Here is a 16,003-nt window from a genome sequence, read left to right on the forward strand (position 1 = left end):
TCAATGAAACTGGCAGCGACACTTAAAAGCAGTGGACACTATTGGAAATTACTCAAAATAACATCTTGCATAAAACCTTACTTGGCAAAAGTAATGGGGAGAGGTTGATAGTATAACACATTGTGAGAAACGGCTCCCTCTGAAGTGACATAGTTTTCCACGAATTTGATTTCGAGACCTCAGATTTAGAATTTAAGGTCTAGAAATCAAGCATCAGAAAGCATGTCAGGCATATTGTGGAATAGCTTGGGCTTCAGCCGAAGCTTATTCATTTGTGTACAAAGCATAAGCCCATTGTGTTGTGTGCAGATCTAATGCTGTATTGATAGGTGGGGTGGGGTGGGGTGGGGTGGGGTGAGAGGGGGAGCAGGGGGAGGGGCTGGGTTTAGTAGCTAGGAAACCTCCATTCCATCTGTATATAGACATAAAAGGGAGTGTGTCAACCCACAATACGCGTAATAGAAGCTGCCTTTCGTGAGCTCCCATGTTGCTGCTTGTGCAAATTGAAGAGGGGTGCTGCTCGCAAGGATAAGACGAAATGACAAAACAGGTTGCTTGTTTATTTGTAAACTGAAAACTGTTTTTTTTTTTATGTTTGAAATAACCTGTTTGCGTAATGTATGTAAATAAATATATGCAGTTGTAGGATAAACTATACTTTGTTTAATTCAATCATTACCAAAGTTTTTCTTTAAACCGAATGGCAAAGTCAAGCATGGGGTAATGTTTATCAATCACTAGCCCTCCATATAATCAAGTAAACAACTGTATGTTTTCAAATCACTGTAATGTTAGAAACAAGTAGAATAAAGCTAGCATGTATCGGATTGAAAAACAGTTGTTTGTAAGATTATTTCATTGTTTGGTTCCATTGGAGAGAAACAAATATCAAACAAAAGTTAAATTCAAAATATTATCCTCATGTGAGAATGTTCACATCTTTTGCAACCGTTCGTTACGTTTTCAATTTCTTTTATTCTAGGGGCAGGGGTGTTTTTAAAATGTAAAGTTGTGTGTTGAAACTTGTGTGTTGATGTAAATAATGCAGTTGTAGGATAACCTAGGTTCACCCCCACAGCGCAGTGATGTTTACCAGTCATACTGCATTCATCCATACATAGGTGTGTTATCAAAACAGAAATGTCATACAGCCCAAATACAAGGTCAATGGTACACAAAAGTTGCAGCTATTTGCATAACAACAGAGTGCTATTTTACATCAAGATCCTGGAATTCACATGCATGGGTAATTTCTACGTCGTCATACCTTCAGCACAGTCCAGATGATGGGAATACATAGAACATGAAAGCAGCCAGGAAAAGTAGCTGTCCTTTTTTAAGCAGATAAGGTATGTTGGGATAAATTTGACTCTATTTCATTTTCATCAAGTTATAAGTGTCTGATACAGCTTCTTGGTGACACAAAAATTAAAACAAAGTTGTGTTTTGGATGAAATGTGGGTTCCTGACTGAACTTACAGTTCTGGAAGGGTTGAATGGTTTTGCTTTTCAAAATGAAACTACACAGGCTATAAGTGAAGCAAATTCACAAAACGAAAAACAACGATGCTTTATGAAGAGTGGGGTGAATATTCAATGGATTATTGGAATGGCAGTCTTCTTGGGTTTATCGACAGAACTAAACAAATGAAATATTAAATCCTTTTCCTTCAGTAAACCAAATTCTGCTTCATTTTTTTCACTCGACAGACACAGCTCTTTAGTACAAGATGGCGGAAGGTGTTACTGTAGAGTCAGTGAAGATAAGTCAGGGACACTTGGAGTGTTCCATCTGCTGCACTCGTTACAATCAACCCAAAAACCTGGATTGCTCACACAGTTACTGCCTCAAATGTCTCCAAGAACTAAAGAAAACTCAAAATCCTGACACTAATAAACTAAAATGTCCTCTGTGTCAGAAAGAAACCATCTTACCACTCGATGGAGTGACTGGATTACAAAGCAACAACCTTCTGATTGCCCTGGTGGAGGAGGTCAACAAACAGGAACAGCTTTCACAAGGTGAAGAGTCAAAGGTCATGTGTCAAGCTTGTGATGAAGAAAACGCGGCAATTTCACGATGTTTGAATTGTGAACATTATCTCTGTCTGGAGTGTCAGAAAGCACACCAACGTTTAGCTGCACTGAAGAATCACGAGATCAAAACTTTGGCTGAATTGCAAGAAGTTGATGAAACCCAAACTGAATCAATGATGAACATCTCAAGATGTGACATCCATCCCATTCAAGAGCTCTGCCTCTACTGTATGACGTGTGAGCAACTAATTTGCAAAGTATGTGCAAAACAGCACCGAGCATCAATTCACACAATCGTTGATATAAAGAGTGCTACTGAAAAAAGCTTTCAAGAAATTATAGATGGTGCTTCTCAGCTAGATAGAAGTAGTTATAAGTTAACCAGTAGGTTAGAGCTTTTATTACATAATCTTGGTATCATGATCAAGGAAACAAAGAGGCAAATTTCTGAAAAAGCAGAGAGAGAAATTTCCAAAATCAGAAACATGGAGAAAAACCTTTTGCAAGAGGCTTCAGATGCAGGCAGTAAAAAGGGTAAAATATTAGCAAAACCTATTTTTGCCAAGGAGTCACTAAAGATAGTACAATCTTCAAACACAGCTTACGAGAGCCTAAAAATCCTTAAGAACAGACAAAAATATCTTCATGACTACATCAACATAGATGAAGAAGAAGCTGAAGATTTGACGTATGATCTGTCTTTCCTAAGTTTCAAGGAAAGTAAAGATGGGATGAAAGGTGAGATGGGGACACTTTTACTGAAAGAAAATTGGAGGAAAATGTTGACAGCCAAAGTTGGTGGGGAACGTATTGGAGCATTTTCCACAGACTGTATGATTGTAATGGACCAAGAAGATGCAACACTCACAATAATGAAACCAGATGGAAACATTTTGCAAACTTATGGTAAGTCATGGCTCAGTGGTAACTTAGAAAACCCCATTTCACTTGCTGTGAACAAAGACGACAATGTTATTATCTTGGATGGTCCCAATGTCAAAACATTTGCATCAAACTGTCGGCTTCTTCATGAGTTCACTCCAGGTGAAGAGTCTGACAGTGAACCCACATGCCTTGCAGTAGATGAGAACAATCTGATAGCAGTGGGTTATAAAGACAAGGAAGAGGTTTCTCTACACAACCCCGATGGATCCCTCATCAGAACACTGTCTGCTCCAGGGATTGATGAATACATGGCCATGAGTAACCAGAGAATCATTTACACCAGTCCTAATGAGAGTGCACTTATGTGTTTTTACTTAAATGACACAAAATGTCAGACACTCTTTAGATATTTAGATGCCACTCCGTATGGGATTTGTTGTGATAAAGTTGGTGATGTCTATGTTGTATATGAGGGGAAACCAAAACCTGATATCAATGTATTAAATAAAGTGCCTAATAAAGAGAGTGGAGTCGTCACCAGCAGTTCAGTACGTGCACAACCGACTGGTTTCAGTTTTGGTAGAGTAGCACGTCCTCCGAGTACCGGTTCATTGTTTAGTAAGCCGGCTCAGGGTATCTTGGGTGGCAGCTCACCGCTCCCGCAACCCAAGCTGCACTGCATTTGCCGTTACAGGTTTGGTACTGACCCCACAATCCTAGCCCGTTCTAATGATACCTTTCATGACGTCACATACACTCCCCGTGGTCACCTTGCAGTGGTTGGCGAGAACTGCACAAAGTTATATCAAAGAGTCTAGTAAAATATCAGACCGGAAAACAATTCTCAAGACTCTTGTTATTTGGTTTAGAGCAAGGACAACTTGCTCTTTGGGTAAAGTTAGCCGGAGAGAGTTAAGTATACCGCCATCCCGGTACCATGACTGGCTTCCTTTTAAACTCGAGTAGATTCCCGCCAAAAAACACTGCGCAATAAAGTGCGCTGCAGAATAGAGCGCTACAAAAAGAGCGCCCCTGTTGATCTATATTGAAGTCGTTGACTCAGTTACTTTGCTAAATAGCAATTTAAACCAATTAGAGCAAAGTGTTTCATTTAAGGAAACGAGAAAATGGTAGATTTCGTTTCTGTTTCAAACGTTGTTTGTGTTCATGTTGTTCATCCTTCGTTTGTAATTACTTGCAATCTTGCATATGGTGTTTTTGTTTGCTGGTTGTTTAAAACCCTGAGGAGCCCCATGTGGTGTCTCATTTAAAAAGAAAAACATTAAAAATTGAAAAACTAAAAACCCCTCATCAAAACACCCATCAAAACACCCATCAAAGCCCAAAGTGAACTCTGTGTCACATAATAGCCCCCTCTTTTGACGGATATAGAAATTTTAGACCAGGTCATGACCTCTAGAAGTTTGACGAACAAGCCATACACACTTGAAAGATACACTTGACATTTTGACGTTTTTTTTACAGAAATTATGTTAAAATGCAATAATTAGTACATATAATAATGATCAGTATATAGGAGAGATTGTGTCGTCTTCTTATATAATGTTCCTTTGTACCCCGCGGTGGTGCAATTTTTGTGTGTTTTATCTATGCTAATTTTATCAATATTGTTATCTTGTAATGCCACATTATTCAGCTTCGAGCTGCCAGTTGGTTTTTTAATAAAAATGAATGAATGAATGAATGAATGAATGAGAAGAAAAGATTATACAGGAAAATAACTTTTATTTCTATAGATATGGGTGATTTACTAATTATGTGTACACCTCTGTCACATTGGGCATGGAAGACATGCCTAAATAGCGTCTGTGTGGCAAATCAGTAACCAACCATGCAATGAGTTTTGCGATTGGGTGCTTTCTAACTTGTACGTTCTCAAGTGTAACGCAAGACTTATTCCAAATTAGGCGATTTTGGACCTATAAATGTCAAACTGACCATATCACACCTTGCGTATTACGATATTGCGCTTTTCTAACTCTGCGTATTGCGCTAATGTACTGTTGCGTAAATCGCACTCGTGTGATACCTATACATAGATATAGAGTAGAACAACTAGATCGGCTGCGCGTACATACGCGGGTTCTGGCATGGGGGCCGCCATTGCCTATCTTCCGTGTACATTTTCTGTGCGTTGCCGTCAGCACGTGACTTTTTGCCGTCAGCACGTGACATTTAGCGCGTCAAAGGCCTATCTCTCGTGTTCATTTTCGCGCGTTGCCTTTCGAACGTGAAATTTTTACCGTGTCCATGGCGAACAAAATCTTTTTCTACACAGGCAATGGCGCGTATGTACGCGCGGCCGATCTAGTTATTTTAATTCTATATCTATGTACCTATAATTATTGTTATCTTCAAGTACGCGCTTATCCTCCAATCAGGGCCCACGTTCATGACTCTGCTTACCGTAAGCACAGAACCGGCGCTTACGGAAGCAGGGAATTTTGTGCTTACGGCAAGCGTATTTCACGGGTAAGCGGCGAATTTTGGCTTGTGCGCGTGCGTACTCCACGTTACTAGGCATTCTACGCTTACAAGGCTAGCGCAGAAATTCGGCCCTAGCACGTCCAGCGGGGAATCGTGATCGTAAGCGCAGAATTCGGCGGTAAGCAGAGCCATGAAATTGGGCCCTGATTTGCAAAATGGCGACTTTCGAAGCGGAGAAGCGGTTATTCAATACGGTCTATGCACGCGCCCATGTCACTACCTGCGTATTGTGTGTTCTATGTCACACGCCAAATTTGCTTGAAGATAAATGCGTTATAACACACGCGCTCTCATGGAAATATGAACAAAATCTAGCGCGTCTGCGAGGCCAAAGGTCGAGTCCGATATGGGACGCAAAGGCGCTATATTTTTTCGTATTTCCACGAGCGCGCGTGTGATAACTTATGAGTAACATTGATTGTAAACTGTTTGTAAATCGTAACCTTGTAACATACATTACTTTATAACTAAGGTTTTTTTTTAAATGTGTGTGCTTAATCACCCAATGTGACATATGTGTCACATTCCGTAACTATGGTCAAATGTGGTCAAATTGAAAAAAAGAAGGTTTTATTGACACCCTAACTACTTGATTTGTACCTTCAAATAATCTTTTTTTCACCAGCAGTTTTTCTTTGGTTCCCTAGGTTACACATGCTGTTCATGTTGTTAAAGATTCGCAAATCGAGGCTTGGCTGTCATGGGTTGTTTTCTTTATAAACCTATTCAATTGTATTAATTTCAATCCTTAAAATGATGGTAGACAGTTACCAGGTACGTTTTGATGCTAAAATATTATATGTGAGTTATTACCAAACGTGTCAATTGCCTTTTAAGGATTTGAAACAAATTGATGTAAAGAACAAGTAAAACTGAAAAACATAGGGTCTGGTAACGAAACATTTATAAGCAAATTATTCGTATAAAATTAATAATTAAACATCCATGTTATATTTTAACATCTGTCAGACAGAATAGTTACTCTGTGTTTAGAGTTTAATTAATTCGAAGATTTTAAAACAATTTGGTTATAATATAGCATGGTATTGCACAGTAGCTGTATAAAATAGTGGCATAACTTCAAAGGCTCATATGATTGTTGTTAAAAAACAGTTCAATGTTAATTCTGTTATGGATTGGTTTTCGACCATCCACCAGGGGCGTCAATCCGTCTTGCACCAGGGGCGTCAATCCGTCTTGAAAGGTGGGGGGGGGGGGCACATAACATTAACGGCGTGGGGTCCGGTGCCCGCTTTAGGGCCCCGGCTCATATGATTGTCAATGTTAATTCTGTTATGGATTGGTTTTCGACCATCCACCAGGGGCGTCAATCCGTCTTGAAAGGTGGGGGGACATAACATTAACGGCGTTAATTTTGTTTAGCTCGTAGATGCTCTCTGGTGCAATCTAGTGAATCTGAGGGGTGATGTTCCCCCCTCTCAGATGTTGGAATTTAATGCCTATTTCAAGCTATGATGCACCTATTATGGTTTATTTATTTAAACAATGGCATCGCAGCATACCGCTGAATTGCGACATAATTTACAATCATTAAAAATATTACAATAATTAATAAAAAGCTTTACAATAGAAAATACATAGTGAACATTTGATAAAAAAATATACAAACAGTTTGACTACATTTACATACATTTAAGACCAGGAACTTGGTGAGGTAGGGCAAGGGGCTATTTTCGAATCTGTTGGTTTTACAGTTAAACTGTCCAAACTTGGCTCGTCGGCGCAGTTGAATTGTTGAGTTGATTACAGACGCAGGGAACCACCTCGAAAATCTCACAGAAGCGCTTGCCTTCTCTGCAAATTGATGGCAGAGTTTGATTCTTCGAGACTGGAGGGAGTCCAATTGAAGAATAGACAAAGCATCGTGGTATGTTGTGTAGTCCTTAGAGAGGATGTAGTGACATACACGCTTCTTGAGGTGGTTCAGGTGGATCTTCTTGAGGTGGATCTTCTCGAGGTGGTTCACCTGCCTCTGGGTAAGGCCAGCATTCCAAACAGGGGCTGCATATTCGAGGACTGGGCGAATATAGCCTTTGTATACCGTGATGAGCTCTTCAGCGTCTAGTCCAGCATCCTTCAGCTTCCTAAGCATGAACAGCTTTCTGTTGGCCTTTTTGTACATCGAGTCTACTTGGCCCTCCCATTTAAGATTTTGATCAATAATTACCCCCAGTAGTTTGACCTTGTCCACGATGGCGAGTTTCTGGTCAGAGATACGGACATCCACGTCGGGGATGGGTTTTCGTCCGAAGTACACCTGCATGACCTGACATTTTGATGGGTTGAATTTCAGTTTGGTATCGATTGTCAATTGATACAGGGAGTCCAAACTATCTTGGATGGTACCTGGACTGCCGTAACTTCTACTCTCACTCAATGTCAGGTCATCAACATACTTCCATGCATGGACGTCCGTATCCCTGACTTCCTCCTGGGCACTGTTGATGATGCCAAGAAAAATAATTGGAACTAAGATTGTTCCCTGTGGGACACCACCCATTAAAGTTATGCAGTCGGAGAGGGTTTGTTTATATTTGACCCTTTGCTTTCTACCAGATTCGAAGTCAACCACCCACTGCACAACATTTGGCGCCACACCCATGCTCAAAAGACTAGAAAAAGCAATGTTGTGATCAATAACATGGAAAGCTTTGGATAAATCAGTTAGTACGAGAGTACTGATGTTGCCAGGTTTCTCAGCTTTTGACACCAATTGGTGGTAGACATCAATTAGGCAATGTGTGGTTGACATACCCTTACGGTTACCATACTGTCTGTCATCACCAAGAGGTTGGATTGACTTTAGCACATGTTTGGCTACACGACCTTCAGCAATTTTTTCTAAACTTGATGTCAATGAAATTGGCCTAAGTTTCTCCATTGAAGGGGATGCTGTTTGGGTACAGGGATGACATTTGCAATTTTCCATTGATTAGGAACAGTGCCCTGTACGAGCCCCCCGGCTTTGGAAACAGACACCCTCTTCAAATCCTCAAAAATGTCCCACGGTTGAATCTGGGGAGGTGGCTTGCTACTTGGCAGATAGGCCGGTAGCTCATTTAACCTGATTGGTTGTTGCACTTGGGAAAAACTGGCCATGATTGTTGATAGCATTGGCAACAGCAGCATGATCACTTGGATCGATCTCTGGTACATGAATGGAGGTTTCAGACTTTTTCATATTGGCAAATGATCTGATTTCCTTATGCCACCTTCCCGGTTCTGTCCTTTGCAGATATCTCACCTTGTTGATGTTGTGGGATTTTTTGGCCTTCTTGATTTCTTTTATGACCTGACTTCTCAGTGACTTCCTCAACTGTGTGTCCCCTGATGCAAACGCCTTCTTTCTGTGCAGAATGAGGGCCTTAACCTATTCTTGCTATCATGGTTTAATTGTACCTAAAAAGCAACTCAAATATAGCTTCGTTATATCCATATTGTTTCTGCATTCTAATGCTCAGACGGCGTTTCATCCCTATTATCACCAGACCTAAGACACAAGTTTTATGGGGCAAATCATTCTGTCACAATGGAACAGAAAATCTGTAAAATGTGAGCAGACAGTAGAACCTTTTCGGTTGACAGCCTTTTCAAGTGCGGATCTATGAACCAAGTTTTAGGGGGAAAATCTGTCGAAGAGTGAGTTCACGAGTGCGAAACCTTTACGGCTTTTCTCAATGGCCCGGGAAAATTTTGTATTTTTAGATGCTCTGTGGTGCAATCTTAGAACAATAAGAGGCATACAGAACGGAACAGAACATCTGTAAAATGTGAGCAGCAGTAGAATCTTTTGGGTTGACAGCATCTACAAGTTAGTGCGGATCTATGAACCAAGTTTTAGGGGAAAATACTGTCAAAGAGTGAGCACGTGAGTGTAAAACCTTTAAGGCATGGGTCCGGGCCCGCTCAATGGCCCGGGAAAATGTTGTATTTTTAGATGCTCTGTGGTGCAATCTTTAGGCCATTTAGCGGCTAAATGGCAAACGAAACAGAACAATGAGCTGTGTGAATATTGTGTTCCAGTGCTCCACAGTTCCAGAGTGCAAAACACGATTGTCATGCTTAAGGTGGTCAAACGACACGGGGAACATTTGATACTGTGTCCCCCACCCTTCGAAAATGGTGTGGGGTGGGGTGGGGTACACGTCCCTTCCATTCTTTCAAGGGGGGGGTGCAAATCTGTCAACGATGGAGCATGCGTGTTAGAAGCCCTTACGGCTCAGGGTGCGGGCCCGATTAAGGGCCTGGGAAATCTTTGTATTTTAGATGCTCTGTGATGCAATCTAGGGCCAATTTTGAGGGGGGGATATTGTTTCGTCCTTTCCCCACAGGATTAATGCCCAGATAGAGACACAGGGTTTCGTCTTACACAGTGCAAAACTTGGGCTTCATGATAAAGGTGGTCAAAAAGGTGGGGGGACATTTGATATTGTGTCCCCCACCCTCCAAAAGGTGAGGGGACATGTCCCCCTGCCACCCCCCCCCCCCGATTGACGCCCATGCCATCCACATTATTCAAATTAAAAACTGTATATTGTAGTTTCGTAGTGAGTAGAAGAAGAAACTAATTAAATGGTCCATGCATAAGAGATGTTTTCCTAAACTAAATGAAAAATATGCTCTAGAAAATTGTCTCGTGTAACGCACCTTTCATTTTTCTTTACTGTTTTCTTTTTCAATCAAACTGGCAGCGATACTTAAAATGTGTTAAAATGCATGTAAACCGTCATCTCGATTAGCATATTCAGAATAAATAAACCATTAATAATAATTAGCCTAATAAGAAGAAATGACAACAGGTTGCTTGTTTATTTGTAAACTGAAAACAAGAAGAGTGCAACGAATGTACCTTTTGGCAACAAATCAGTGGTTTGTTTGTTTTTACGCATTGCAATCACACAGATCGATGTGTAGATTTGATTTTAATAGTTTTATGGCATTTTCTTCAAGAGGGCAAAGTCGAGCATGGGAGATATTTACCAATGACTATAGCACAGCCTTGCAATATTAAATGAATAACCGTTTTGTTTATACATGTATTATGTTAATAATAAAATAAAACAGGTAGAATCAAGCTTACATCAAATTTTAAAACGTGTTTGTGTGGTCTGACTTTCGTTTTCTGTACATCATTCCAAAAAGAAGAGGAAAAAATCAAAAAAATTGCAAACTAATATCTTCGTTTGAACACATTGTTATCGTTTGCAAATGCTTCATTCCAGGCGGAAAATGTTTTGATTTTTCTTTTTGAAAGAAAATGTGACTATGTAATGTAAATAAATATGTTTTATGCAGTTGTAAAATAAAGTCACTGTAATGCTACAAACAAGTAGAATAAAGATAGCATGTGTCGAATTGAAAAACAGTTGTTTGTAAGATATTTTCGTTGTTTGGTTCCATTGGAGAGAAACAAAATATCAAACAAAAACTAAATGCAAAATGTTATCATCATGTGAGAATTGTCATATATTTTGCAACCGTTCTTTATGTTTACAATTTCTTTTATTCTAGGGGCAGGGGTGTTTTTAAAATGTAAAGTTTGAATGAAACTTGTGTATTGATGTAAATAATGCAGTTGTAGGATAACCTAGGTTCACCCCCACAGCGCAGTGATGTTTACCAGTCATACTGCATCAATCCTTACAAAGGTGTGTTATCAAAACAGAAATGTCATACAGCCCAAATACAAGGTCAATGGTACACAAAAGTTGCAGCTATTTGCGTAACAACAGAGTGCTATTTTACATCAAGATCCTGGAATTCACATGCATGGGTAATTTCTACGTCGTCATACCTTCAGCACAGTCCAGATGATGGGAATACATAGAACATGAAAGCAGCCAGGAAAAGTAGCTGTCCTTTTTTAAGCAGATAAGGTATGTTGGGATAAATTTGACTCTATTTCATTTTCATCAAGTTATAAGTGTCTGATACAGCTTCTTGGTGACACAAAAATTAAAACAAAGTTGTGTTTTGGATGAAATGTGGGTTCCTGACTGAACTTACAGTTCTGGAAGGGTTGAATGGTTTTGCTTTTCAAAATGAAACTACACAGGCTATAAGTGAAGCAAATTCACAAAACGAAAAACAACGATGCTTTATGAAGAGTGGGGTGAATATTCAATGGATTATTGGAATGGCAGTCTTCTTGGGTTTATCGACAGAACTAAACAAATGAAATATTAAATCCTTTTCCTTCAGTAAACCAAATTCTGCTTCATTTTTTTCACTCGACAGACACAGCTCTTTAGTACAAGATGGCGGAAGGTGTTACTGTAGAGTCAGTGAAGATAAGTCAGGGACACTTGGAGTGTTCCATCTGCTGCACTCGTTACAATCAACCCAAAAACCTGGATTGCTCACACAGTTACTGCCTCAAATGTCTCCAAGAACTAAAGAAAACTCAAAATCCTGACACTAATAAACTAAAATGTCCTCTGTGTCAGAAAGAAACCATCTTACCACTCGATGGAGTGACTGGATTACAAAGCAACAACCTTCTGATTGCCCTGGTGGAGGAGGTCAACAAACAGGAACAGCTTTCACAAGGTGAAGAGTCAAAGGTCATGTGTCAAGCTTGTGATGAAGAAAACGCGGCAATTTCACGATGTTTGAATTGTGAACATTATCTCTGTCTGGAGTGTCAGAAAGCACACCAACGTTTAGCTGCACTGAAGAATCACGAGATCAAAACTTTGGCTGAATTGCAAGAAGTTGATGAAACCCAAACTGAATCAATGATGAACATCTCAAGATGTGACATCCATCCCATTCAAGAGCTCTGCCTCTACTGTATGACGTGTGAGCAACTAATTTGCAAAGTATGTGCAAAACAGCACCGAGCATCAATTCACACAATCGTTGATATAAAGAGTGCTACTGAAAAAAGCTTTCAAGAAATTATAGATGGTGCTTCTCAGCTAGATAGAAGTAGTTATAAGTTAACCAGTAGGTTAGAGCTTTTATTACATAATCTTGGTATCATGATCAAGGAAACAAAGAGGCAAATTTCTGAAAAAGCAGAGAGAGAAATTTCCAAAATCAGAAACATGGAGAAAAACCTTTTGCAAGAGGCTTCAGATGCAGGCAGTAAAAAGGGTAAAATATTAGCAAAACCTATTTTTGCCAAGGAGTCACTAAAGATAGTACAATCTTCAAACACAGCTTACGAGAGCCTAAAAATCCTTAAGAACAGACAAAAACATCTTCATGACTACATCAACATAGATGAAGAAGAAGCTGAAGATTTGACGTATGATCTGTCCTTCCTAAGTTTCAAGGAAAGTAAACATGGGATGAAAGGTGAGATGGGGACACTTTTACTGAAAGAAAATTGGGGGGAAATGTTGACAGCCAAAGTTGGTGGGGAACGTATTGGAGCATTTTCCACAGACTGTATGATTGTAATGGGCCAAGAAGATGCAACACTCACAGTAATGAAACCAGATGGAAACATTTTGCAAACTTATGGTAAGTCATGGCTCAGTGGTAACTTAGAAAACCCCATTTCACTTGCTGTGAACAAAGACGACAATGTTATTATCTTGGATGGTCCCAATGTCAAAACATTTGCATCAAACTGTCGGCTTCTTCATGAGTTCACTCCAGGTGAAGAGTCTGACAGTGAACCCACATGCCTTGCAGTAGATGAGAACAATCTGATAGCAGTGGGTTATAAAGACGAGGAAGAGGTTTCTCTACACAACCCCGATGGATCCCTCATCAGAACACTGTCTGCTCCAGGGATTGATGAATACATGGCCATGAGTAACCAGAGAATCATTTACACCAGTCCTAATGAGAGTGCACTTATGTGTTTTTATTTAAATGACACAAAATGTCAGACACTCTTTAGATATTTAGATGCCACTCCGTATGGGATTTGTTGTGACCAAGTTGGTGGTGTCTATGTTGTATATGAGGGGGAACCAAAACCTAATATATTCAATATAGTGCCTAAAGAGAGCGAAGTCGTCACCACCAGTGCAGTACAGCCGGCTAAGACTAGTGACGGTATTCGTGCAGTGCAGCAGATTCCTAGCACCTTGTTCGGTGGCGGCCCTCCATCAAGCACGTTTGGGGTCAGTTGCGGCACTCCACCAAGCGCGTTTGGGGTAACTAAACAACAGCAGGACATAACATTCGGTCCTCACATTCCTCGAAGCTTTTCAAGCTTTACAAGCTCACCGTTCGCGCAACCCACGCTGCACTGCATTTGTCATTATAGGTTTGGTACTGACCCCACAATCCTAGCCCGTTCTAATGATATCTTCCATGACGTCACATACACTCCCCGTGGTCACCTTGCAGTGGTTGGCGAGAACTGCACAAAGTTATATCAAAGAGTATAGTAAAATATCAGACCGGAAAACAATTCTCAAGACCTTTCGTTATTTGGTTTAGAGCAAGGACAACTTGCTCTTTGAGTAAAGATAGCCGGAGAGAGTTAAGTATACCGCCGTCCCGGTACCATGACTGGCTTCCTTTTAAACTCGAGTAGATTCCCGCCAAAAACACTGCACAAATAAAGTGCGCTGCAGAATAGAGCGCTACAAAAAAAGCGCAGTCCCCATTGATCTATTATTGTAGTCGCTGGACTCAGTTCCTCTGCTAAATAGCAATCTAAACCAATCATAGCATAGTGTTTCCTTTAGGGGAAGGATAATGGTAGATTTCGTAAAACCAACATTTAAGAATTGTAAAGGTTTTATCTCCTTGTTGCAAAGCGTATCCCCTCCTGTTTCAAACGTTGTTAAGCTCATGTTGTTGATCCTTTGTTGGTAATGGCTTGCATTTTTGCATTATGGTGTTTGTGTTTGCTGGTTGTTTACAAAACTAATTGCTGTTCATGTTGTTAAAGATTTGAAAATCGACCCTTGGCTGCAATGGGTTGTTTTCTTTTTAATTTTAATTCAATTGCATTTAATTGGAGCGATTGTACAGACGGTTATCAAGAAAGTTTGATGCTATATATATTAAGCAATTACTAAATGTGTCCAGTGCATTTTTAAATAGGATTTGAAACTCATTGATGTAAAGAACAAGTAAAACTGAAAAGCATAAGGATTGTTGTCGAAACATTAAACATATATTATTCGTGAACAGATAACAATTAAACATTCATGTTGTATTTTAACAACTGTCAGACAGAACATCTGTTACTCTATGTTTAGAATTTAATTAATTCAAAGATTTTAAAACAATTTTGTTATAATAGTTAATAGCATGGTATTGCACAGTAGTTGTATATAGTCCCATCATTTCTAAAACTCATATGAATGTTGTTTATTAAAATAAACATTTCAATGTTAATTCTGTAAAGGATTGGTTTTCAACCATCCTCATATAATCAAATTAAAAACTGTATATTATTGTAGTTTCGTAGTTATTGTAGTTTCGAATGTACCTTTTGAAGGAAAAAAAAACCCAGTTGTGTTTTGTTTGTTTTTATGCATTGCAATCTTGTTTCCGCACGTTTCACAGTGTCATGGCAGTTGTTTAAAATAAATCAGTAAATCTCGATATCGAGAAGTGATAATTGTTTTAATGTTTTCTCAAAAAGTAAAGCATTTCATGGAATAACAATTCAAGAGAAGTTTTTCACCATTTAACCTTCTGTAAACCCTGTAAATTATTTGTAAATCTGTGAACTTTTTTTTTTTCTGTTCCGAAAGTGTCCAATGGCTACAAGAGGATTTGGGTACTTTTTGTAACACAAAACACAATGTCCACAGATTTACATTAAAGTCACCTGGAAGTGGTATTTTTTCAAAATAAAGCTTTTGTCACTAATATATGTGTTTTGATGAGTTGAATGTGAATAAACAGTTAGCTAAGGTTTTAAAAAATCAGTTATTATGTTATTTACAAATCTAAGAGTAGACCCCGACCCGAGAGGGCGCTGTTCGTGACGTCAATCGAGGCAGACTTTGCCTGTAATGCGTAGAGTAAACACAATTGCAAAGTACATGTATGGACCAAGTCGTGAGTTTGTACGTTTAAAAAAAAAAAAAAAAGGGTTTTTTTCCGGCAATGCCGACCAGGTGTATTGCTGACGAATGCAGAAAAACACTTTTTGAAATGTACCAACTCACGACGTGGACGTATATGTACTTTGCACGCGTGTTTACTATACGCATTGCAGGCAAAGTCTGCCTTGAATGACGTCACAAAAGGGGTAGGCGGAGTCAGCCCCCAAACAACTTTATATTTTTTTTAAACATATAAATCGTGACAAAAAATTACTAAAAAAATTGTTTTATTGTTCGTAAGCATATACTCTTATGTTTGAAAGAAAAAAAATTCTAATTCCAGGTGACTTTAAACTTACACCGTTTGAAGATAATGATAGTAGAAAGCTTCCCTGAAAATATTAGATGCTGAGGTGCTGTAGTTTTTAAGAAATGAGTAAAACAATGCCATGAAAATGCTAAAATAATTTTCGTCTCATGATCATGTCTATAATATGGGTATTACTAGTCGCAGCTTGAGTAATACAAGTTTTCATGACATTGTTTTACTAATTTCTCAAAAACTACAGCATCTCAGCAAG

At 39.3% G+C, this 16,003-nt stretch overlaps 2 protein-coding genes across 2 annotated transcripts; both read left to right on the forward strand.

Annotated features, from left to right (window-relative positions):
• Positions 1 to 1,208: 1,208 nt before the first annotated feature.
• On the forward strand, positions 1,209 to 4,613 carry LOC139937460 (uncharacterized). Its single transcript, XM_071932607.1, has 2 exons — positions 1,209 to 1,349; positions 1,711 to 4,613. The coding sequence occupies exon 2, from the start codon at positions 1,731 to 1,733 to the stop codon at positions 3,738 to 3,740; it is 2,010 nt and encodes a 669-aa protein (XP_071788708.1). The 5' UTR covers positions 1,209 to 1,349; positions 1,711 to 1,730; the 3' UTR covers positions 3,741 to 4,613.
• A 6,492-nt stretch (positions 4,614 to 11,105) lies between these two features.
• Positions 11,106 to 15,374, forward strand: LOC139937380 (uncharacterized). The gene is made up of 2 exons (XM_071932502.1): positions 11,106 to 11,327; positions 11,689 to 15,374. The coding sequence occupies exon 2, from the start codon at positions 11,709 to 11,711 to the stop codon at positions 13,800 to 13,802; it is 2,094 nt and encodes a 697-aa protein (XP_071788603.1). The 5' UTR covers positions 11,106 to 11,327; positions 11,689 to 11,708; the 3' UTR covers positions 13,803 to 15,374.
• Positions 15,375 to 16,003: the final 629 nt, after the last annotated feature.

This window comes from Asterias amurensis, chromosome 5, assembly GCF_032118995.1.
Source record: "Asterias amurensis chromosome 5, ASM3211899v1".
Lineage (NCBI taxonomy): Eukaryota > Metazoa > Echinodermata > Asteroidea > Forcipulatida > Asteriidae > Asterias > Asterias amurensis.

What these genes read in the sequence shown, in the direction of transcription:
- LOC139937460 (XM_071932607.1), top strand. Translation starts at nt 1,731, where the DNA reads ATGGCGGAAGGTGTTACTGTAGAGTCAGTGAAGATAAGTCAGGGACAC.
- LOC139937380 (XM_071932502.1), top strand. Translation starts at nt 11,709, where the DNA reads ATGGCGGAAGGTGTTACTGTAGAGTCAGTGAAGATAAGTCAGGGACAC.